Below are 24,533 nucleotides of genomic sequence, written 5' to 3'. Positions count from 1 at the left end.
CTGAGGATCTCAGTTCAAAGCCAGCCAGGGCAGAAAAGTCCTCTTATCTCCAATTAACCACTCAAAAACAAGTTGCTCTGTGGCTCAAGTGATAAGACACTAACCTTGAGCTCAAAAAGGCTTAGGAACAGTGCCTAGGCCCTGAGTTTAAACCCCACAACCAATATAAATAAAATAAAATCTAAGGATGAGCTGTTAACTAATGCTTCTTCTAGCCTGTTAAAATAGCCTTGTAGCCTGAAGCCAAATTTGATTATATGTTGTATCTCTTGGATATTTTGTCAAATTTGCTTGTTTTGTGATCTATACATGTCTAAGGCCCTCAGATTCCCATATTACTAAGAGTTACAAAGGAGGAGTAGAGTAGATTCATGAAAGATAGATCAGAAATATGTAGTAGTAGAATCCCTCAGCTTTAACCTTGTTTCATAAAGTGTCTTAGGAATCTTCATAAAATAGGTAAGTTACCTATCACCATCTTATGTACAGCCTTGTTTGATAAATGTATTCACATTTCCCTGGTTTGTCCTGAATAATCAGTGTCTTTGGGCTACTGAACTTATAGATGACTGCTGTTTAATATTGAAAGAGATTTCAGCAGTAATTCTTTTAAGTTCTCCTAGCTTGTATTTAATTGATTTTGGGAGGCATTAGTGTGGGAATTTTAAAGCATGAACAGAGCTGATTATTCCAGCAAAGATCTTAGTTTCTTAACACTTAAACTAGCATACCTTTGGAAGTTTTTCTGAATATTTCCTTGTCTGGTGTAGTCTATAGTGTGAAAATGGGAATATTTATCTTACTGTATTGCTTTCGCTGTTCATCCTTTGTAAACTATTACTTGGATTTTGTTGTCTGGTTAAATTAAGGTTAGAAGTGCTCATGGTGATACTCCCAACCAAAATAAAGTTTCTTGTTGGTACTTACAGGGAAATAGCTAAGGCATGTCATGTATGATTTCTTTTTGTTGTTGTTGTTATTGTTTTGTTTTTGCTGGTCCTGGGACTTGAACTTGACTAAGGGCTTTGTCCCTGAACTTTTTGCACAGGCTAGTGCTCTACTACATGAGCCACAGCACCACTTTGGGTTTTTTTCTGAGTGGTTTATTGGAGATAAGAATCTCACTGACTTTTCTGCCCTGGCTTGCTTTGAACTGTGATCCTCAGATCTCAGCCTTCTGAGTAGCTAGGATGACAGGCGTGAGCCATCAGTGCCCCACAGGTACTTTGTCTTGTACTTCAGGGTTTTTTTTTTTTTTCTTGCTAGATGGTCAGCAACAGCTAAATACCTTAGACCTAAATAACCATGGCTTTAGTAGCAACTGGCTAGTAGCTAATAGCCAAACCTTTTTGTGTGTGTGTGTGTGACTTATTTCTAGAAATGATTATATCTTCTCTCGTACTCAACAGAAAATTGAAGAATAGGAATGCATAGATCCTCTGGATTTGGAATTACTGTCCCATGGCTATTGGAAACTTGTTGGGATCCATATTTATGGAAGACATTTTCCTGGTAGAAAGGCATCAGATCTCTTTCCGTTTTTTACTATACACACTTCCTTTCTGGTCTACTAGTTTCATTTGCTTTTAGCTATATTATCAGGTTGTACATATACTGTTGGGTTTTTTTTTGTTTTGTTTTGTGGTTGTTTCCTGTATTGATACTGACAGGATTTGAACTTGGCTCTAAGCTCTTGATCAGTATTTTCTTTCTTTTTTTGGGGGGGTCCGGTCTTGGGGCCTGAACTCTGGGCCTGGGCGCTGTCCAGCTCAAGGCTAGCACTCTACCACTTGAGCCACAACACCACTTCCGTCCTTTTTCTTTTTGCTTATGTGGTGCTGAGGAATCGAACCCAGGGCCTCATGCATGCAAGGCAAGCGCTCTACCACTGAGCCACCTTCCCAGCTTGATCAGTATTTTCTGCGCATGGCTAGCCCTCTACCACTTGAGGCTTTTTTTCTAGTTAATTGGGAATAAGATTCTTAAGGATATGTCTGCCTTGGTTGGTTTCGAACCATGATTTTCAGATCTCAGCCTCCTGAGTAGTTTATATAGACATGAGAAACTAGTACATGGAGATCTCAGCCTCCTGAGTAGCTAGGATGACAGGTGTGAGCCACCGGCGCCTGGAATAGTGTTGGTTTTTAAGTTAGGAAAGGAATTCTCAGGTCTGTTGATGTGCACTGAACAGTGTTACTTAATCAAGGTCTTTAAGGATGGTCCCATTTAGGCCCAGAAATTCTAGCTGTATCACATTCCCTAACTACTTTTCTGCCATATTGAGACAGGTGAGAGGCACATACACCCATCCCTGCAGTTGCTTTTTGTGTGTGAGAAAGGGGAGGTGGCAAACTACATATAACAAAAAGTTATCAGTTTGTCAGATGCTGGTAGCTCATCCTTTTAATCCTAGCCATTCATAAGGCTGAGACCCAGAGGATCATGGTCAAGGCCAGCCTGGGCAAAAAAATAGCAAAAAGCAAGGCTGAAGGTATGACTCAAGTGGTAGAGTGCCAGCCAAACAAATGTGAGGCCTTAAGTTGAAATTGGTACTAGCAAAAAAAACCAATTTACTATTTTATATGTTTTCTCTGCTAGTGTCCTTGAGAGCTCTTATTAGGACACAGTGGTTGGGTTCTGCATTGTTTTGAGCTGAAAAAGGAAGGTAGAATTGAGTATGGAGTACTAATACTGGACTGGCTGAGGAAAGAGGGTCAAGAGAGAGTTTGGGGCCAGTTAGTCTGTTTAATGAGACCTTGTCTCAAAACAACAACAACAACAAAACCAAACCAGGTATTAGCCTAATTTCTTAGGAGGCTGAGATCTGAGGATCCTAGTTCAAAGCCAGCCCTGGCAGGAAAATCCATGAAACTCTTTTTTTTGCCAGTTCTGAGGCACTGTTCTTGAGCTGCTGCTTTTGCTCAAGGCCAGCTCTCTACCACTTGGCCGCAGCGCCACTCCTGACATTTTCTGTTTATGTGGTACTGAGGAATTGAGCCCAAGCCTTCATGCATGTTAGGCAAGCACTCTACCACTAAGTCACATTCCCAGCCCCATCCGTGAGATTCTTATCTCTAATTAACTACCAAAATGGTTCAAGTGGGACTATGGCTTAAGTAGTAGAGCCTTTCTTGAGCACAGAAGCTCATGGACAGGGTCCAGGCCCTGAGTTCAAGCTCCAGGATAGGCAAAAACAAGTGTTGGGGTTGTAACTCAGTATCAGTGCTTGCCTCACATACAAAGCTCTGGCTCTGAAGTCTTGTACTGCACCAAGTAAAACAAATAAGGAAGAGAAGCCCCTGGAAAATCAGACCAACAGGAGCTAGGAAGGTGACTCAGTGGTAGAGTACTTGCCTAGCATGCATGAAGCCCTGGGTTCAGTTCCTCAGTACCACATAAACAGAAAAGGCTGGAAGTGGTGCTGTGGCTCAAGTGGTAGAGCACTAGTCTTGAGCACAAAGAGGCTCAGGGACAGTGTCCAGGCCCTGAGTTCAAGTCCCAGGACTGGCCAAAAAAAAAAAAAAAACCCAGGCCAACAGGTAAGAATAAAGAAAATGCATGTTATTGGAGAAAACTAATTACTCAAATAGTGGCAAAACAGCTATTATCCTATACAAATAGGATAGTTGTTAGCATTGAGATACTGCATTTGTGGAGTCAGAGGGGGAAATACATATAAAACAATAAATAAAAGTCTCCTTTGTTACACAGGATGTTCATTTGAAACTTATAAGAAGTCCCTTCTCTATATATAGAGATTTGAACTCAGGTCCTTGAAATTGCTTAGTTGGTACTCTACCACTTGAACCATACCTCCAACCAGCTTTTTGGGGGATAGACTGTCTGGGACCTTTCTGATCAGGTTGGCTCTAGTCCAGAATCTGTATTGAGTTGCCTGAGCACTGTGTGGTGAGGCAGTAGAACCTTGAACTTGAGGATTGAAAGGCAGTGCAATTAGAGATTCTCACAGAGTGGTAAGCCTTGGAATGTGTAGGTTGTAATGAGAGATTTAAGACATATAGGTAGAAGTGAATAAAATGTAGACTTACCATGCATATAGCCTAAAGAATCTTTAGTGTTGGAGGAAAGGAATAAAATCTTGGTACAGTAATACTTGAATTGGCATAGTGAACTACACTGCTTCTCAAGTCTAGTAGATTGGAGAAATAAGCCAATTATTATGAATATTTTTAGTATAGTTTTTGCTTTATGAATTTCTGTACTAACGGTAGTAGTAATTTCCTAGGAATGTTTCCTAGGAATACTTTATTGCTGCCTCCTCCTTGCTTGAATTTGTTTTAGAATCTAGTGTTTGCTCTTATGGATAGAAAATCATGAGTTTTCAGAGTTTCTGACTCTGTACCGAAGTCTTTATACTTTTGTGTTCAAAACAATCTGATTTCTATGCCTTTGGTAATTTGTAAAATGACCAATTAATGTTCTCAGCACTAAAAATATGTGTCATACTTGAAGACTTTAATTTTAATTACTACGTTGACTTTCTTCTGTCCTTCCTGCTAAATTGTAGGAGCATTTTTACCTTTATTATTTATACATTCATTAATCAAGTACTTTTTCTTTTTTTGTAACTACTATTCATGGGAAAGTATTTTCAAGCTGTTTCTATGCTGGGCAACTGTCTGGTATCTATTTTTATGATCTGACCTCAGAGTTTCTTTGCATGCTTGTATCTAAGTAGAATCCACATTAAATTCCCATGTTTTATATAAGTGCATATGAGTGGCCATATTTCACAATGTTTTAAGCTCTAAGTCTGGTGTGTGTCTTACAGATACATAAATTTATATTTAAAGGGGAAATGAGAAACTGTCTAGAGTGACATTGACATTTGCCTTAAGAACAACTAGTGCAAGGTTGGCCTTGTCTTGGCAACTTAAAAAGGTTGTTGTCCTCTCTGTGTACCTGCTTACCACCTTTTAGAAAACTCTTCATCAGATTCCAGGCCAATTTTCATTCTAGTCTTGTAGTTTCAAATTACTTTAGGAACTATGGAAATGGAATATAGTCAAGAGATAATTTGACATTTGTTTCTTGGTCTTAAATTTGTTTTTAGGTGTTAGCTACAGTATTCATATCATTCATGGCTCCGTTAACCTACAATTAAAGTTTTCTTCCTTGCTTACTATTCCTTAGATCGTGTCTATGTGCATACATATTACTAATACGTATGAATATTTATTGGGCATATACTATATCGCAAGCACTAGAAAGATAGCTCTGTGAACAAAGCATAAATATCCCTTAACAAATATCACTGTATATTTATTCTGGTGTCGTTCATGTATTTATTAATTATTTTCTTGCATTTTTACTTTTGTCCTCACAAGTTACTTTAAATGGCTTGATAGCACACTATCTTGGCTTGAACTATAATTTGCTCTAGTTTTCCTCATTGGGCATTTGTTTAGGTGAGTTCTTACGTGCTACTACTATTGGGGACAGGTTGTGTTGCTGTGAGCATCATTATTGATGCGATCTTGTGTCTTTTTGGCTTTGTTCCACAGCTTGAATAAGTGATCAGCTGATCAGGTTCTAGTCCCTTTTCAGCCATTTTTTTTATTTTTTATTTTTGGGTCCAGTCGTGGGGCCTGAACTCTGGGCTTGGGCGCTGTCCCTCAGCTCTTCAGCTCAAGGCTAGCGCTCTACCACTTGAGCCACAGTGCCACTTGTGGTGCTGAGGAATCGAACCCAGGGCCTCATGCATGCAAGGCAAGCGCTTTACCACTGAGCCACCTTCCCAGCCCCATCTTTTCAGCCATTTAATATAGGACTTCAAGTAGCTTGCCAAGCACTGGTGTCTCATACCTGTAGTAGCTTGGGTAGCTAGGATTAGAGGCATGAGCCACTAGCACCCAGCTTCTAAGCTTTAATTTCCTCATCTATAAAGTAATAATACCTCTTTCACTGCATTAATTTTTGTTGTTGTTGTTGATTGTGGGGCTTGAACTCTGGGCCTGGGCGCTGTCCCTCAGTTGTTCAGCTCGAGGCTAGCACTCTACTACTTGAGCAACTGCACCACTTCCAACTTTTTTTTGCTTATGTGGTGCTGCACAAACCCATGCTTGCAAGGCAAGTGCTTTATCACTGAGCCACCTTCCCAGCCCTTCAGTGCATTAAATTTGATAATGAAGCATATAAAATACTTGGTCCATGAGTTGCTTGGTCATAGTAGAGGCGCAAGAGTGGAACAATGGAAATGTTTTCATGTTTGTTCCTTCCAAATGAATTCTCAGGATTGTGTGTCTTGGGTTATAAGGGAGGTGTGTGTCTCATTGAAGGGTCTGAGCCCGTATTTGTAATTGGGTGCTTCTGACCATATATATGATATTGGGTCATATACTTTGGATTTCTGGTTGGAGCCTCTGGTGTCCTCATGGGTCTCACCAATAAGAAAAGTAAAAGCAGAATTAATTTTGAATAGGGACCAGGGAAGGCTATCGGGAAAGAACCTGTCTATTTCTGCATTTCTGGTTGACTGTAATGTTTGCTCTTGTTCTCTTGCTGACAGTTACTCAATGAAGTGCTTAATAGCAGATTTGGGGGGGGCGGGGAGGTCCATGTTATTGAGGACCCCCTTTAACTTTGTCTTGGCTCTAGGAAAAATCTGAAAAATTAAAGAGTTGTCTGCACAAAAGATGGAAGCACTGTAGGGAAGATTTGAAAAGGATGGCAGGTTGAATAATTGGTAAGCCTCTCATTTTGCTTCTGTTGAAATATGTCTTCCTTAGCGGGGCGCTGGTGGCTCACACCTGTAATCCTAGCTACTCAGGAGGCTGAGATCTGAGGATCGCGGTTCAAAGCCAGCCCGGGCAGGAGAGACCGTGAGACTCCTATCTCCAATAAACCACCAGAAAACCGGAAGTGGCGCTGTAGCTCAAGTGGTAGAGCGCTTGCCTTGAGCTGAAGAGCTGAAGGACAGCTCCCAGGCCCAGAGTTCAAGCCCCACGACTGACAAAAAGAAAAAAAAAAAGAAATAAGTCTTCCTTGACTTTATTCCTTAAGCTTGCATCAACTGTCAAAAAACAAAGCATGGAGCTTAGGTTTTTTTTTTTTTTCTCCCCAGTATCACAGATCTTGAACTCTGGGCATTGGTACTATCCTTGAACTCTTTCACCCAAGGCTTGTACTCTACCACTTGAACCATAATGCCACTTCTGGCTTTTTCTGCTTACATGGTGTTGAAGAATTGAACCCAGGGCCTCATGCATGGAAGGCAAGCACTCTACCACTGAGCCACCTTCCCAGCCTCTGTGAGACTCTTATCTCCAATTAATCACCAGAAAACCAGAAGTGGTGCTGTGGCTCAAGTGGTAGAGTGCTAGCCTTGAGCTGAAGAGCTCAGGGACAGCGCACAGGGCCAGAGTTCAAGCTCCACTAAAAAAAAAGTATGTGAAAGCATTTTGAAAATGGTGAAATGATTTAGATCACTGAAGTGAGGAGAGACGACTGCTTGTTTTAATATCTAAATATAACTTTGTAATTCTTTGATTATCAAAATAGCATTCTTATTGCCTTAACAGTGAATAGACAACAAATGGTACCTGCAGTCAGTAACTACAGGGTTTAAAAGTTTTGAATTTTATGAGAACCATAGGAAAGCATGCCAGACCTTTTCTTATAAAGTTATTAACACTGTCTTCTCCTTCAAGGTGATTGGCTGTTCTCAGATAGTTTTCCTTAGTTTGTTTTTTTGCCTGTTTGTTTGTTTGGGTATTCAGATGTCTATAGCAGATTTATTGGCACTAGTCCCTAACTGGAAGCAGCCTACATGTCATCCTTCACTCAAAACTCTGAAATCTGAACCTATTTGAGTGTTGTATGCTCAAATGGCAGTCTTTGTAAATGCTCCTGCATCCCCCAAACTCTGAAATCTGAAGCATCTTGGTCCCACACAGTTTGGCTAAGGGATATTCAACTTGTAATGGCAAACTTGTAGGACATCATACTTCACAAAATAAAGGGCCGGGGTGTGTGTGTGGGGGGGGGTCAGTCATCAAGCATGACAATGCACACTTGTCATCCTAGCACTCAGGAGGCTAGGACAAGGGGATTGTAAGTTCGAGGCCAGCTTAGACCACATAGTGAAACTCGGTCTCAAAAAAGCAGATGCCTCTTTGCAATATGAAAGGAATGGATTACTCATATAAGCAGAATTGATACGCCTCAAAATAAATTGGGAACCTAGAAGAAAAAAAAAGAATAATGTTATCAGTGATCGAAAATGATAAGAAATGGGACTGGGAAGGTGGCTTAGTGGTAGAGTGCTTGCCTAGCATGCCTGAAGCCCTGGGTTCCATTCCTCAGTACCACATAAACAGGAAAAGCCAGAAATGGCGCTGTGGCTCAAATGGTAGAGTGCTAGCCTTGAACAAAAGAAGCTCAGGGACAGTGAGTTCAAGCCCCAGGAATGGCGAAAAAAAAAGAAAGAAAGAAAAGAAAAAAAATTCTAGGAAATGTAAGTTAGTCTATTGTGAAGGAAAATCAGTCAGCAGTTAGTTGCCTGAGGGACTAAAGAGGGCAAGGAAAAAAATTATAAAAGAAATGAGTTAGCTAGGTACTGGTGGTGCACACCTGTAGTCCTAGCTACTAGTGAAGTAGAGATAATGGGGATCTTAGTTCAAGAACACCCTGGGCACAAACTTTGTGAAATTTCCATCTCAACAATGGCTAGGTGTGGTAGTGTTAACCTGTTGCCCCAGCTATTACGACGAAGCACAATGGCTGGGCACTGTGGCACAGAAAGTACATGTAGGAGGATTATAGCCCAGTTTGGCCTGGACATAAATAGAGAATCTATCTTAAAAAATAACCCATGGGGGCAAAGAAGGTTGCTCAGTGGTAGAGTGCTTACCTAGCATTCATGAAGCCCTAGGTTCAATTTCTCAGTACCACATAAGCAGAAAAAGCCGGAAGTGGTGCAGTGGCTCAAGTGGTAGAGTGCTAGCCTTGAACAAAAGAAGATCAAGGACAGTGCCTAGGCCCTGAATTCAAGATCCATGACTGGCGTGGAGCTGGACGCCAGTGGCTCATGCCTATAATCCTACTCAGGAGGCTGAGATCTGAGGATCACAGTTCAGAGTTAGCCTGGGAAGGAAAACCCATGAGATTTTTATCTCCAGTAAAGCACCAGAAAACTGGAAGTGGCGCTGTGGCTCAAGTGGTAGAACGTGAGCTGAAAAGCAGAGGGACAGTGCCCAGGCCCAGAGTTCAAGCCCCATGACTGATCAAAATAATAATGATAATAACCCATAGGAAAAGGGGCAGGAGCAGTAGCTCAAATGGAAGAGCTCCTGTCTTGTAAGCACAAAGCCCTGAATTCAACCCCATATATATATATATATATATATATATATATAATATTATATTTATAATGTATGATTCTATATATTCACCAATAATGAAAAAATATGTGACTATTAAAGGACAAGTAGGCCTGAAAAATATTCACCCCAGATTAAAACTAATTTTGGTGAGATCCTTCAAGGATAGGAATGGACGGATTCTGAGCAATAGATAGAATGAAGAACCTGCAAGATGGTTGGGAAATGGTGAAGAAACCATGGAACTCTATAAGGGGCAGGAGAATAAATTAGAATTTTCATGAAAGAAAGCTGCCAGAATTCACAGTCCTTGGTGGCACACACAGAAAATAGTATCATCCAAGTAAAGCCATTTATGTGGGGGCAGGAATATAATGAATTCGTGCTGAAAATTTATTTTGCCTAGTATATAAACATTGTGTGAGTGGCCCCAAAGCTGGTGATATTGGACACAATTCTGGTCCTTTGAGTTATTATCTAAAAGTTGTTAAAGTAACCAGTAGAGGAACTTAAAAAAAATATATACATAATATTATTGAAATATTGAAAACATTTGTTATTGAATTTCTAGTAGAGTTATGGGCAGGTGATGTTGGTGGCACCCAGCAGAAGCTAGACAGATGGCAGGAATGCGGTCGTGGTGGACAGGAATGAGGTGGTAGTGTAGCTTTGTCCTTTTCATTAAAGTGCATTTTATGAGCCATTTGATTTTCTTTGCTCGTTGATAATTGGTGTAGATTAAGAGTTGTTTCCCAAGTAAACATGTACTCCCTGAATTTCTTAGAAGCTGAGAAAAGGGATAGTGGAGGCTTTAACTTGAAGTAAAAAAATTTTCTGCCTTTTATTTTCTGTCCCTTTTCTCTACCCCCAACCTCAGCCCCCCCCCACCTTTTTTGAGAGGGGTGCCATCCTGGGGCTTGAACTCAGGTCCTGGGTTCTGTCCCTTCTTTTGCTCAAGGATAGCACTCTACCTCTTGAGCCACAGCACCACTTCCACTGGCTTAATCATGATCCTTAGATCTAAGCCTCCTGAGTAGTTAGAATTACAGGCCTGAGCAGCTAGGATTATAGGCATGAGCCACTAGTGCCAGGCTATTTTCTGTCTTTTTTTTTTTAAATGATTTTTTTTATTGCCGATCCTGGGACTTGAACTCTCTGGGCTGGGGTGCTGTCCCTGAGCTGCTTTCTCTCAAGGCTAGGGCTCTACCACTTGAGCCACTTCTGGCACAGTGTGATAGGTTGGAGATAAAGGTCTCGCTACTTTTACTCTTGTTGAAAAACTGAAAATAGCAGCTGTCCCAGACTAGCCTGAATAACTATTGTATTGTTCCTCTCTTTATCCTATATTATTTCCTCTCTTTATCCCATATTATTATTTCTGCCCCTTCAAACCACCTATCAGCTTTCTCACCTATCATGCAATCCTTCAGGCGATCTCAGCACTTTTGATCTTTCTTACCTTCCTCAGAGAAACCATAGTCTCTGCCCTTAGTCTCTGCCCTTAAGTTAAGCATCCCTGAGGGTTCAGGCTTTTGAGACCTGCATGCTCTAGGGATGGTATGGGTGGGAATTTGTAGTGACTAGACTACCAGAGACAGGATGGTTTTGGTACACGAGATCTAGAACTTGCACAGACATTGTCCTGGGTGCCTGGATATTGGCAGAAGAAGAAACAGTTCAAAAAGTCTCTGCCCTTGAGGAGCATCCATCCTTTTTCCTTTCTGTATGGAGTTTTACATAAATAGAAAGTTCATAAAAATAGGGTTTTCTTACTGGCTTTGACATTAAGATGTGTTAGCCCTGAGGTGTCTTAAGCCCTCTAAGGGAAGAGATACCGTTTAGTTGTTATCTCATAGTCTCTGTGTTAGATCTAGCTAGAAGAAAATTGTTGAAACCTTTTTTTGCGGGATGGACCTGTAGTCACAGGAGTGGAGACTCAGCTTGAATGAATCCTATTTTGTGTAGTGCATTTTTCTACCAACATCCACCTGCATTTCCTTTCCATGGTGGTTGCTAGGCGTGACCTGCATTTACAGAAATGGTCTATGTGGCATCCTGTAGAAAATATATTAGAACATTATACAGTGCTGTAAACACCAACTTTTTTGTCTCAAGGACTTCCCGAAGCAGGTTCTATTAAATGCACACTACAACAAATGTGCTGTCTAGGATTTGCATCACAGTAATCTCCAGAGTATGAGCAAGGCTGGAATAGAGGCCCAGTAGATGGGATCACAGATGATGATGAAGCTAGGTACATGGCTTTCATTGTTTTCTTCATTTTTGTAGAGGTTTGAGAGGTTAAATAAAATTGCCAAGGAATAGCTGTCCTATTTTTGCAGTATTATACTCGCAGTCTTTGATTGAGTGAGACGTTTGGGATCTTCTTTGATTTTAATGATCAAGCCATGGCCGGTAGAAAGGAATTCTATCTAGACTGGTTAGAAATCTTCAAATTTAGTCATCACATGTATGATGTATGGGTGCTTCAATTATGAGTCATTGACCTGTGAAGGGCAGAATTAGAATGATGTGCATGGCCACTGACATTTTAGAGGCAGAGAATATATGGATGTGAAGCATGGGAGAAGAGAAATCCTACCACTTAAATTGTTAGACTTTGGAGATGATCATTGCCTACATTCAGAACCTACTGGAACATTCCCTCCTGCCACCATCACCTATGCAGATTTTGCCCCTACTCTAGGCTGGAATTTACGTTCTCCTGTGCCTTAATCTTGTCTCTTTTTAAAATGATTCTCTTAGTACCCCCTCCCTTTTTTTTGAAATCTCCCACATTCCTTTCAGTCCCCTAGACCAAATCCATTCATCTTGATCTCTTTAGGCCAGTTTTTCCCTATCACATGTCCCTTGCTATACCCCAGGCTGGAAAACTGGCCCCTCGTTTTCCTCCCTTTCTTCATCTTTTTCAGTGAATGGCTCCTGGTGTTTGTTAACAAATGTAATTGAAACATGGCTTAGCCCAGTCACGAAGACCCATTCATTTAGCCTTAAAAGATTTCAGGCAGTTGGCAAGTAAGAATTCGAAATAAAAATTGAAACTACCACCTGTATTTTTTCAGGCCGTTGATGCTCACTGCCATCGGCTGCATCGTCCCTATGGCACTGGTAAGTGTGGGAAGGGCTGGTGACCATTTTGGTGGGCTGCTGGTTTTATCCTTTTTGGGGAAAAATAAAAAAACAATCCATTTGCAAATTGTATGAACTTGATCCTGAGGGTTGGGCAGCCTCAACCAGCTGTAGGAAACTTAAAAAGATGAGGCAATTTATGTTCATGGATTTTCTTCTTGGGAAACTTTTTTTTTTGGGCGGGGGGGTCAGGAATGAGAGCTATTCAGTACCTTGAGCTTTATATAAAATTAGTATGTTCTGTGTATTCCTTTGAATCATAAGCATATGCTGTCCGTGTGATCTGGGCATGTCAAGTAATAACTGTTAAATTTCCTGTCATCCTAAAGATCAGTAATTAGCTTCATATTAGAAAGCGTCTTGAATGTCAAAATCCATTGGTTTCCTTCAGCATCAGGATATAGCTTCCTATTCTTTGTGAACACGGGGTCAAATGTTGGCCCTAATAATGAATCCAATTTTGATAGAGATTTGTCTTGAGTGTTCTTGTAAGGAGAGAGAGGTTTTGGTGGAAACTAGAAATTTGTGGTTATCATTTAAAACAATTGCAGGTGGATTTGGGACTTGTGATTTGGGAAAAAAATAAAAAAGATTTCACCACAATCTGCTTTCTGCTTAGGAATCTAGTGGAGAAAATACACATTAATTAAGTTGTCTAGGGCAGCAAATCACCATGATCTTGTATGCTGGTACTAGGACTTGAACTCAGGGGCCTGGGCATTGTCCCCTAGCTTTTTTAGTCAAGAATGGTGTTCTGCCACTTGAGCCTCTTCTGGCTATTTGGTATTTAGTTGGAGATAAAGTGTCATGGACTTTCATGCCCAGGCTGGCTTTGAACTGTGATCCTTAGATCTCAGCCTCCCAAGTAGCTAGACAGGTATGAAGGAACCACTGGTGCCAGCTCTAAGTTCATTTTAAAATATGTCATTACCTGTTATATTTAGTAAATCCAGTTTTGAAACATTTCTATCACCCGGAAAGTTCTCTTGTGCCTGTCTTCAGTCAATTCTCACTCTTAGCCCCTAGCACCTACTGATCTTCTATCTTTTTAATAGCTTCACCTTCCCAGAAATTTCCATTTATGTGAAAATAATTCTTTGATGTTCTTTGATGCCCGATTCCTTCTATCGATGTTTTTTGAGGTTTATCCACATCATTTCCACATCCTTCTCATTTCTCAGTAGTATATTCATTTTTATGCCGAATAATGATTTTTCCATTGTATACACACTTTGTTTATGTATTCATTCACCAGTTGTTTCCACTTTTTGACTCCTATGAAATAAAGCTGCCTATCACTATCCAGCCCAGGGCTTAATGTGAATATATGTTTTCATTTCTCCTGTATAGATATCTAGGAGTAGAATTGCTAGGTCACATGGTAAGGGTTTTAACATTTTAAGAAAACTATTCTAGGGCTAGGATTGTGGCTTAATGGTACAGTGCTTGCCTAGCATGCTTGAGGCCCTGGGTTCAATTCCTCAGTACCACATACACACAGAAGAGGCTGGAAGTGGCACTGTGGCTGAAGTAGTAAAGTACTAGCCTTGAGCAAAAGAAGCTCAGGGATAGTGCCCAGGCCCTGAGTTCAAGCCCCATGACTGGCAAAAAAGAAAGAAAGGAAACTATTGCAAGATAGCTTTAGTATTTTACTTGCCCACTTTCATTCTATAAGGGTTCAGGTTTTTATATCCTTGCTAATAGTTTACTTTGGGATTGTCAGTCTTTGGGATTATAATCGTTTCTCATCAGTAAACTGATGTCTTGTAGCTGTAATATGCATTTCCCAGTGATTATTGAATGATTTCTCCTAATATTTATTTGCTATTCACCCTCTGGTTTTGAACTGATCCTCATTTCAGTCTCCTGAGTAGCTAGGATTACAGACATAAAACCATGAACACTTGGCATTTTTTAGTTTTATAATTTCAGGTTTTACATTTAGATATATTAACTATTTTTAGTTAATTGTGTTAAATGAAGTAAAAGTCACAGTTTGTGGGATTTTGGTGTTTTTCTTTTCTTTTTCTTTTTTTGGTAGATTGTGGAGCTTGAACTCTGGGCCTGGGAGTTGTCCCTCAGCCCTTCAGCCGTGCTCTACCACTTGAGCCACAGCGCCACTTAACGTTTTCTGGTGGTTAATTGGAGATAGGAGTCTCAGGGTCTTTCCTGCCTGGGCTGGTTTTGAACCATGATTCTCAGATCTCAGCCTCCTGAGTAGCTAGGGTTATAGGCGTGAGCCACCAGCACCCAGCAAAATTTATGTTTTATATAAACTATGAAATTATTTGAGAATCATTTGTTGTAAAGTGTCTTTTCTGCTTTAAACTACATTGACAATTTTCATTGGAAATTGACCATACCTCTGAATGGTGTTTTGTTTTGTGATACAGTCTATGTCTAGTATCTAGTATCCCCAATTTCTTGATTACTTTGTCTTTTTTTTTTTTTGTTATGGGGCCTGAATTCTGGGCCTGCACACTGTCCCTCAGCTCTTCAGCTCAAGGCTAGCACTCTACCACTTGAGCCACAGCGTCACTTCTGGCTTTTTCTGCTTATGTGGTGCTGAGGAATTGAACCCAGGGCCTCATGAATGCAAGGCAAGCACTCTACCACTGAGCCACCTTCCCAGCCCTACTTTGTCTTGAAATCCCATGGGCATATTCTTCTTTTATTTTCTCTTTGAAGATTGCTTTCAGTCTTCTGGATTCTTCACATTTCCATAGCTATTATAATCCACTATTAATATGTTGAAAAATAGTCTGCTGTAATTTTTCTTGGGATTTTTTTAGATGTGTGTACATGTAAAGAACACACGTTCACCAGGCACTGGTGGTTCATGTCTGTAGTGACATGTCTACTTAGGAAGCTTAAGTCTGTGGATTAGCATCACCAAACCAGGCAGAAAACTTCATGAGATTCTTTGTTGTTGTTTTTAGTTATGGGGCTTGGACTTGGGGCCGGAACACTGACCCTGAGTTTTTTTTTTTTTTTTGCTCACTTGGAGCCACAGTTCCACTTCTGGTGTTCTGATGGTTAATTGGAGATAAGAGTCTGACAGGGACTTTTCTGGCTGGGCTGGCTCCAAACCTCAGGCTAGGATTACAATTCTCAATTCTCCTGAGTAGTTAGGATTATAGGCGTGAGCCACTAGTGCTCAGCTTGATTTTAGTTTTAATTGTTCTGTGTAAGCTATAGCTATAACCACCAGTGTGGTAGCTGTGATCCTGTATTTCAGATGTGCTAAGTCTAAAATACCTGTTGAATTTAGAGTTTTAAAAGGGATAGGAACAAAAATAGCTTATTGATTATGTTATTTTGTTGTTGTTGTTGGTGGTGGTGGTGGTGGTGGTCATGGTCATGAGGCTTGAACTCTGGGCCTGGGCACTGTCCCTGAGCTCTTCAGCTCAAGGCTAGCACTCTACCACTTGAGCCATAGTGCCACTTCTGGTTTTCTGTTGGTTCATTGGAGATAAGCGTCTCAGGGACTTTCCTGCCTGCTCTGGCTTTGAACCATGATCCTCAGATCTCAGCCTCCTTAGTAGCTAGGATTACAGGCATTAGCCACTGGCACCTGGCTTGATGTTATCTTTTGAATTACATATTGAAACAATATTTTAGGTGTATTGGGTTGAAATACTAAAATTTATTTTTTGTTGGAGCCACATAAAATATTGTATTTTGTTATTCCCTTAACCAAATTCATTCATTGGTTCAAATAGAGGTTTTGTATAGTTTTGTATATTTCCTTAGGATTTTCTACATAAAGTCATTTTATCCAGGAACACAGTTATATTTCTTTCTTCCTACCCAAGGTGTGCGTCTGTGTGTCTTGGGGTAGAGCTCAGGGCCTAGCTGCTGTTCCTGAGCTTCTTTTGCTCAAGGCTAGCACTCTTACCACTTGAGACACCGCTGTTCTTCCGGCTTTTTTTGGTAGTTCGTTAGACCTAAGAGTCTGACAGTCTTTCCTGCCTAGGCTAGCTTCACATTGCAATCCTCAGATAGCAGCCTCCTGAATAGCTAGTATTACAGGCATGAGCTACTAGTGCCTAGCTTAAAACTTAATCTTGACTACTGAAATATTGTTTGTTGATTATAAAATCCTAGCAAGAGATTTTCTTGGTTTTGTTAAATGCTTCCTTTCCATAAGTGAATATCAAAAGGTGCTGTTGTAGGCATGTTGGTGCTAATAGATTTGGACGTGATTGCTGAGCTCTTTCAAGTATTAAGAAGCAGTAGTGTGAATAATGTTTGTTTGTTTGTTTCTGAGAAAGCTCATCTGTATTGAAATTGATTTTTATCAAATGTAGCTTAATGGCATTAATCAGGTTTGTCCTTGTCCTAACCAGGAAACCATCATTTACTATGGAAAAAATTGATGGGTAAATAATGAGCTAGGTGAATGTTTTTGTTTTTTTATTTTATTTTTGTTGGTCATGGGGCTTGAACTCTAGGCTTGGGTGTTGTCCCTCAGCTCTTCAGCTCAAGACTAGCGCTCTACCACTTGCCACTTTTGGTTTTCTGGTGGTTCATTGGAGATACATGTCTCAGGGACTTTCCTGCCCTGGCTGGCTCTGAACTGTGATCCTCAGATCTCAGCCTCCTGAGTAGCTGGGATTCCAGGTATGAGCCACCAGCACCCAGCAGGGTGAATGCTTTTGTAGAATATATTCTTCTGGAGTTCCTCATAGTCTCCCATCCCAGCGCTTCTTTTGTTCAGGAGCCCATTTTTGGAACATGGTTTTCCTATAGATCCTTCCTCTTACTGGGAGAGGGTCTAGTCATACCATATTTTGCTTGAATTCATGATATCAATTCCATCGGATTTATAGGGGGTTATTAAGGAAAAGTACACCTGATCGTCTATGAACTTATGGACATTATAGATGTGATATGGGCAATTCTCTCACCCCTATCTGTGACTTGGAAATGATAGCAGCACCTCCTATCAAAGGCTACTGGGAGGCACATAAGCTGATTGTTTTTTCGGTCATGGGGCTCGAACTCTGGGCTTCAGTGCTGTCTCTCAGCTCAAGGCTAGCGCTCTACCACTTGAGCCATAGCACTACCTCCAGTTTTCTAGTGGTTTATTGGAGATAAGAGTCTCATAAACAGGGCTGGGAAGGTGGCTCAGTGGTAGAGCACTTGCCTTGCATGCATGTGGCCCTGGGTTCGATTCCTCAGCACCACATAAGAAAAAAGAAAAAAGCCGGAAGTGGCATTCTAGCTCAAGTGGTAGAGCGCTCGCCTTGAGCTGAAGAGCTGAGGGACAGCGCCCAGGCCCAGAGTTCAGGCCCCACGATCGGACCCCCCCCCAAAAAAAAAAAAAGTCTCATGGACTTTCCTGCTGGGGCTGGCTTTGAATTGTGATCCTCAGATCTCAGCCTCCTAAGTAGCTAGGATTACAGGCATGAGCCACCAGCACCCAGCTAAACTGACATTTTTTTTAATGTACTGCTTTCTAGAGTATATTGAAGTTCAGTTGGCACTTAGAGAATAAAGTCACATCATTTTGCCACATCATTCTGACACATCATTCTCTCTTCTCACTAGAACTCAGTTACACTGGGCTATTATTTTTGTGTGTGTATTTTTTTTGTGTGTGTATTTTTGTGTCCCTGGGTCTTGAACCTCAGGGACCAGGATCTGTCCCTGACTTTTTTTTGCCAGTCTTGGGGCTTGAACTCAGGGTCTGGGCACTGTCCCTGAGTTTCTTTTACTTAAGGTTAGAGCTCTACCACTTGAGCTATAGCACTACTTCTGGCTTTTTCTGTGTATGTGATACTGAGGAATCCAACCTGGGGCTTCATGCACTCTACCAGTAAGCCACATTCCCAGCCCCTGACCTTCTTTTTTTTTTTTTTCTTTTTTTTTGGGTCCAGTCGTGGGGCCTGAACTCGGCCTGGGCGCTGTCTCTTAGCTCTTCAGCTCAAGGCTAGTGCTCTACCACTTGAGCCACAGCGCCACTTCCGGATTTTTTTCTTTCTGCTTATGTGGTGCTGGAGAATCGAACCCAGGGCCTCAGGCATGCAAGGCAAGCGCTCTACCACTGAGCCACCTTCCCAGCCCTCTGACCTTCTTTTTACTCATCTAGTGCTCTACATTTTAGCCACATCTCCACTTCTGGCTTTGTTGACAATTTAGTGGAGTTTCACAGACTTTCCTGCTCAGGCTGGCTTTGAACTGCAATCCTCATTCTCCTGAGTAGCTAGAATTATAGGTGTGAGCCTCCCATGCCCAGCTTTCCACTGGGATATTCAAAATTCATTGTTAGTAGATTTGTATGTATCAGTAAACTTCTGGCTGCAACAAAGTCATATTATCTGTAGGTGTGATTTTTTTTTTTAATATGAGCACTGTTAAGATCAAGGAACTAGACTAAGTACAGTTCCAAATTTCATGGCAGAATTTATTTTGGAAGTCCATTATTTAACAACATAATATTAAGGGCTGGGGGCTGGGAAGGGGGCTCACGCCTCGCATGCATGAAGCCCGGGGTTTGATTCCTCAGTACCACATAAACAAAAAAGCCGGAAGTGGTGCTGTAGCTCAAGTGGTAGAGCTCTAACCTTGAGCAAAAGAAGCTCAGAGACAGTGCCCAGGCAAGTCTCAGGACTTGTAATAATAATAATAATAATAAGAAGAAGAAGAAGAAGAAGAAATCATTATTACTGAGGAGCCGCCCTATGTCTAGTTCAGCTCTGGGCTCTGTGGATCTGACAGAGGCAACCTGATTCCTGTTCTTAGCTCATAAGCTCCACCTAAGCTATCTATGGTAATAGGGGAAGTAAGTGCCAGACATGGCAGAGACTTTGCGTTTCTAGAACCATCCAATGTCTCTGCTACAGTCTGGTGATCACTGCATGATAAGACATTTAGAAGCCAAGACAAAAAGCAGGTATTGCTGGGTGTTGTTACCCGTGTGTGTGTGTGTGTGTGTGTGTGTCTGTGTCTGTGTGTCTGTGTCTGTGTGTGTGTCTGTGTGTGTGTGTCTGTGTGTGTGTGTGTGTGATCAATCAGTAGGAGAACAAGGCAGGAAGATTGTAAGCTTGAGGGCAATCAGGGCTTCATAACAAGATGCTTACTTAAAGGAGTGAGGTTGATGGACCACATTGTACACATGTGTGGAAATACGCAGTGAGCCAGGCACTGGTGGCTCCCTCGTGCCTGTCATGCCTGTCTGAGGCTGAGATCTGAGGCTCGTGGTTCAAAGGCAACCTGGGCAGGAAAGACCATGAGATTCTTATCTCCAATGAACCACCAGAAAACTGGCCAAAAACTGTGACTCAAAGTGGTAGAGCATTAGCCTTAAGCAAAAAGAGCTTAGGGATAGCACCCAAGCCCCAAGTTCAAGCTCTATAACTGACCAAAAAAGAAAGAAGGAAAGAAGGAAAAGAAAGAAAGAGAGAGAGGAGAAAAGGAGGGAGGGAAGGAGAGAAGGAATACCGAAATGGACAATCCCTGAATACTTTAATCAACTAATGTATATACATATATATATATTTTTTTTTTGGTTGGTCGTGGGACTTGAACTCTGGGCTCTGTCCCTCAGCTCTTCAGCTCAAGGCTAGTGCTCTACCACTTGAGCTATAATGCCACTTCTGGTTATCTTGTGGTTCAGTGAAGATGGAGTGTCACAGACTTTCCTGCCCAGGCTGGCTTTGAACCACGATCCTCAGGTCTCAGCCTCCTGAGTAGCTAGGATTACAGGCATGAGTCACCAGCGCCTGGCAAGCACTGATTTTAAGATTGAGCCCCACTGAGTTTATAAAAGACAAAAAGGTTCTATCAAGTTCATCCAAAACCATTATCACTGTCATGTTTTTAAAAAGACTTTGTAACCCAAAGGAACATTTCAACAGTTATTTAAGCCAAATGTCTGGTCTCCTTTTTTTCTTTTTCTTTTTTTTCATTTTGTGATTGGAATGAATTGAGTGCTATAATTAAGGAAACTCAGGCCTAAAGTATTCATGGGCCTTACTAAGAAAATACTTGAGCCGGGTGCTGGTGGCTCACACCTATCATCCTAGCTACTCAGGAGGCTGAGATCTGAGGATCACAGTTCAAAGCCAGCTGGGGCAGGAAAGTCCATGAGACTCTTATCTCCAATAAACCACTAGAAAACTGGAAGTGGTCCTGTGGCTCAAGTGGTAGAGCGCTCCCCTTGAGCTGAAGAGCTGAGGGGTAGCGCTCAAGCCCAGAGTTCAAGCCCCATGCCCTACCAAAAAAAAAACAAAACAACTTCAGCAATATACATGAAACCTTTTATAGGAGAGAAATAGAAACTCATGCCCCAAGTGCTATAAGCTGTCTTATGTATGTATGTATGTATTTATTTTTACTGGTCCTACGGCTTGAACTCAGGTGTGGGCTCTGTCCCTGAGCCTCCCTGTGCTCAAGACTAGTACTCTACCACTTGAGCCTCAGTGCCACTTCCGGCTTTTGAGTGGTTAATTGGAGGTAAGAATCTCCTAGGGACTTTTCTACCTGAGCTGGATTTGAACTACGATAATCAGATTGCATCTTTCCTGAGTAGCTAGATTACAGGATGAGACACAGGTACCTGGCCCTTTATTTATTTATTCTGGTAGTAATAATAGCAGTAGTATGGTTTAAATTTAGGTCGTTGTGCTTGCTAGGGAGATTCCTTACCACTTGAGCCACTTCCCTAATCCTTTTTTGATTTTAGTTGTTTTTCAGATATCTTCTCACTTCTTGCCAAGGGCTGGCCTGGTCCATGGCTTTTCTAATTGCTTATACCTCCCTTGTGGCTATGATGCCAGGAGTGTTCCACCATACCTGGTTTATTCTGTTGAGATGCAGGAGAGGGGGTGTGAAGGCCAAGGCCAACTTTGAACCTACAATCCTCCTGATCTCTGTAGCTTGGATTACGGGCATGTGTCACCATGCCTAGTTTGCTACATGCTTCTTCTTTAACCTAATTTCATTTCAAGCTCTCATTTTTTGTTGAACATTTATCTCTAATATTTTACTAATACATATAACCTGGTGGTATATTTGTCCTCTATCATTTCCTCAGGAGGAATATACAGAGATAGAATGGGTTGTGTAAAGCACCTTTTAATTTAATAATCAGTACCATGTGCTGTAAATATGGTCAAAGGTTGTCCACAAATTTTTAACTTTCAATTAGCATTTGTTGACTAGCACTCTACCACTTGAACTACGGCTCCACTTCCTGCTTTTTTGGTAGTTAATTGGAGATAGCAGGTGTTCTTATAGGCTTTCTTGCTGCTGCTGGCGTTGAGCCATGATCCTGATCCTCAGATCTTAGCATTCTGAGTAGCTAGGATTATAGGCGTGCATGGCCCAGCAGAATTCATGGCTTTTTTTTTTCATGGACTTTTTTTTTTTTTTGGGGGTCTGGTCATGGGGCCTGAACTCTGGGCCTGGGCGCTGTCCCTCAGCTCTTCAGCTCAAGGCTAGCGCTCTACCACTTGAGCCACAGCGCCACTTCCGGCTTTTTTCTTTTTGCTTATGTGGTGCTGAGGAATCGAACCCAGGGCCTCGAGCATGCAAGGCAAGCGCTCTGCCACTGAGCCACCTTCCTAGCCCTTTCATGGACTTTTTATTTGTTGTGTGTGTGTGTGTGTGTGTATGTGTACACATACGTGTACTTTTTACAAGGATTGCAAAGCTGAGAGACTTCTTCTGAGTACAAGACCTAACTAGAGGTACACTTTGCTTAAACAGGGTGCCAGCTTGTCACTTATTGTAGAAACGGTGGTTTTGCATAAATTCCCATTGGAAGTTTCTTAATTGTCACAGAATGGTCATTTAATGAAAATAAAGTGATCCATAAAATCCACTAAGATTGTAAGAATGTGAACTTACTTGAGAAACCAAGAGAAAGAATTTGGAAATCAAGCTTGGGCCTGGCAAAGATGTGGATATATGTATTTTTCTTCCATTGGAGCACTCTATGAAGAATTACATTTATAATTTGTTTTTTTTCTTTTTCCAGGTATCTCATTCAGTTGCAAAACTTATATTAGTTAATTTCCACTGGCAAGTCTCAGAGATATTGGACAGGTAAGGTGCTTAGAATAAAGGCGATTGCTGAGAACCCTTTCTGTTTGCCCACCCACTACTTATTATTATTTACATTTTGGAATATCTTCTTCCAGTCTGCATTATTACATTTGCAAAAGACTACTATTTTTTCATGTGTGACTTTCGATACTTTCTTCATACCACTTGTTGGAACGCAAAATTCATTCAGCTCTCCTTTGCCATGGCTAGATTTTAATCTGTGCCCTTGTAGATAATTTTTACCAACATCTCCACTCATTTCTTTTGGAAATTTGAAAATCGTGTCACGATCGGTATATGAAATATCACGTTTAGAGAAGGCTGATCACTTTACCTCTACCACTTCTCTGCCAGTAGAGGATTTGAGTATCTCTCACACCTCTTCCAGAACCAGCATTCTTTTTATTTTTTTGGTTGTAGGGCCAAAACCTGGGGCTTGTTCTCTGTGCTCAAGGCTAGTGCTCTACCACTGGAGCCACAGCGCCACTTCCAGTTTTTGAGTGGTTCATTGTTGATAAGTCTCACAGGAACTTTTCTACCCAGGCTGGTTTCAGAGTAGGATCCTCAGATCTCAGCCTCCTGAGTAGCTGGGATTACAGGCATGAGCCACCAGCACCTGGCAGAAACAGCACTATTGAACAAGATGATTTTAGTCCCAATATGTTTTGGAAAATTCTCAGAAAGAGGGCTTCTTCCTTCTCTTGCATCCTCTGGAGCGATTGCTGGTATTAATATCCTCAGAGGGGCTGGAAATGTGGCTTAGTGGTAGAGTGCTTGCCTAGCATGCTTGAAGCCCTAGGTTTGATTCCTCACTACTACATAAGCAGAAAAAGCCGGAAGTGTTGCTGTGGCTCAAGTGGTAGAGCGCTCCCCTTGAGCAGAAGCAGCTCAGGGACAGTGCCTAGGCCCTGAGTTCAAGTCCCAGGACTGGCAAAAAAAATCTATCTTGGGGCTGGGAAGGTGGCTCAGTGGTAGAGCGCTTGCCTTGCATGCATGAGGCCCTGGGTTCGATTCCTCAGCACCACATAAGCAAAAAGAAAAGAGCTGGAAGTGGTGCTGTGGCTCAAGTGGTAGAGTGCTAGCCTTGAACTGAAGAGCTAAGGGACAGTGTCCAGGCCCAGGGTTCAGGCCCCATGACCGGACCTCTCCCCCCCCAAAAAAAAAAATCTGTCTGTCTGTCTGTCTGTCTATCTATCTATCTATCTAAAATGTGTGTGTTGGGTGTGTGTATGTATGCTCAAAGGCAGATGACTGTCTAGCTCAGTGTTTCTCATCTATAACTATTAAACATTTGGGAATGGATAAATCTTAGGGGGCTGCTCTGTGAAGTTTGGCAGCCCTGGGCTCCACCTACAGAAGTAATAATAGCCAACCCCCCCCAAGTCCTTGACAATAAAAATTGTCTTCAGATGGTATGTGTTAGATAAAATAGCTACTCAGGAGGCTGAGACCTGAGGATCGCAGTTAGAAGTCAGTGTGGGCAGAAAAGTCCACATGAGACTCTTTATCTCCAATGAACCACTAGAAAACCATAAGTGGCACTATGGTTACCAACCACACACACGCACACACTCCCCACCCCCAGTTTGGGGTACAAAACTAGCAAATAAATCTGTTCTAGTTACCATTTCTGCCCATTCTCTATGTGGTATCATTTCATTTTTCCACAGAGGAAGGGGTTACTGTTTCTTCTTTAGACTAAACACAACTAGGTTGGCTATACCAGCTGCTCTACAGAATTAATAAAGGGAAAATAATTTTCTGGTTTCACTACATTTCAAAATTCTGCACTCAGGAACTGACTACATTTGAATAGAATTGCAGATAAACTTCCCAACCTGTCCAGAACTCTAGAACCACAATAGGGTGTTTCTGACCATCAAAACTCTCTTAACATTACTTAAGAATAGAGACTTGAATAGCAATGGTATTTTTTTTGGGTGGGGGGGGTTTGGGTCCGGTCGTGGGGCCTGAACTCTGGGCCTGGGC

General features: G+C 41.6%; 1 protein-coding gene across 2 annotated transcripts in view; it reads left to right on the top strand.

The window, feature by feature from the left end:
- The window catches only part of Arih2 (ariadne RBR E3 ubiquitin protein ligase 2), a 50,342-nt gene that overhangs the window by 7,833 nt on the left and 17,976 nt on the right, over positions 1–24,533 (top strand). Inside the window, exons 4-5 of one of the 2 annotated variants that reach the window (XM_013028207.1) lie at positions 12,425–12,470; positions 22,477–22,544. In XM_013028207.1, coding sequence (XP_012883661.1) covers positions 12,432–12,470; positions 22,477–22,544 — 107 coding nt within the window. In that variant the 5' untranslated portion in view covers positions 12,425–12,431. The remainder of the gene's footprint in view (positions 1–12,424; positions 12,471–22,476; positions 22,545–24,533) is intronic. The other variant, XM_013028206.1, reaches the window with a different exon arrangement.

The sequence above is a fragment of the Dipodomys ordii genome, unplaced genomic scaffold, assembly GCF_000151885.1.
Source record: "Dipodomys ordii isolate 6190 unplaced genomic scaffold, Dord_2.0 Scaffold107, whole genome shotgun sequence".
NCBI lineage: Eukaryota > Metazoa > Chordata > Mammalia > Rodentia > Heteromyidae > Dipodomys > Dipodomys ordii.
This window is presented reverse-complemented; position numbering and strand designations above follow the sequence as displayed.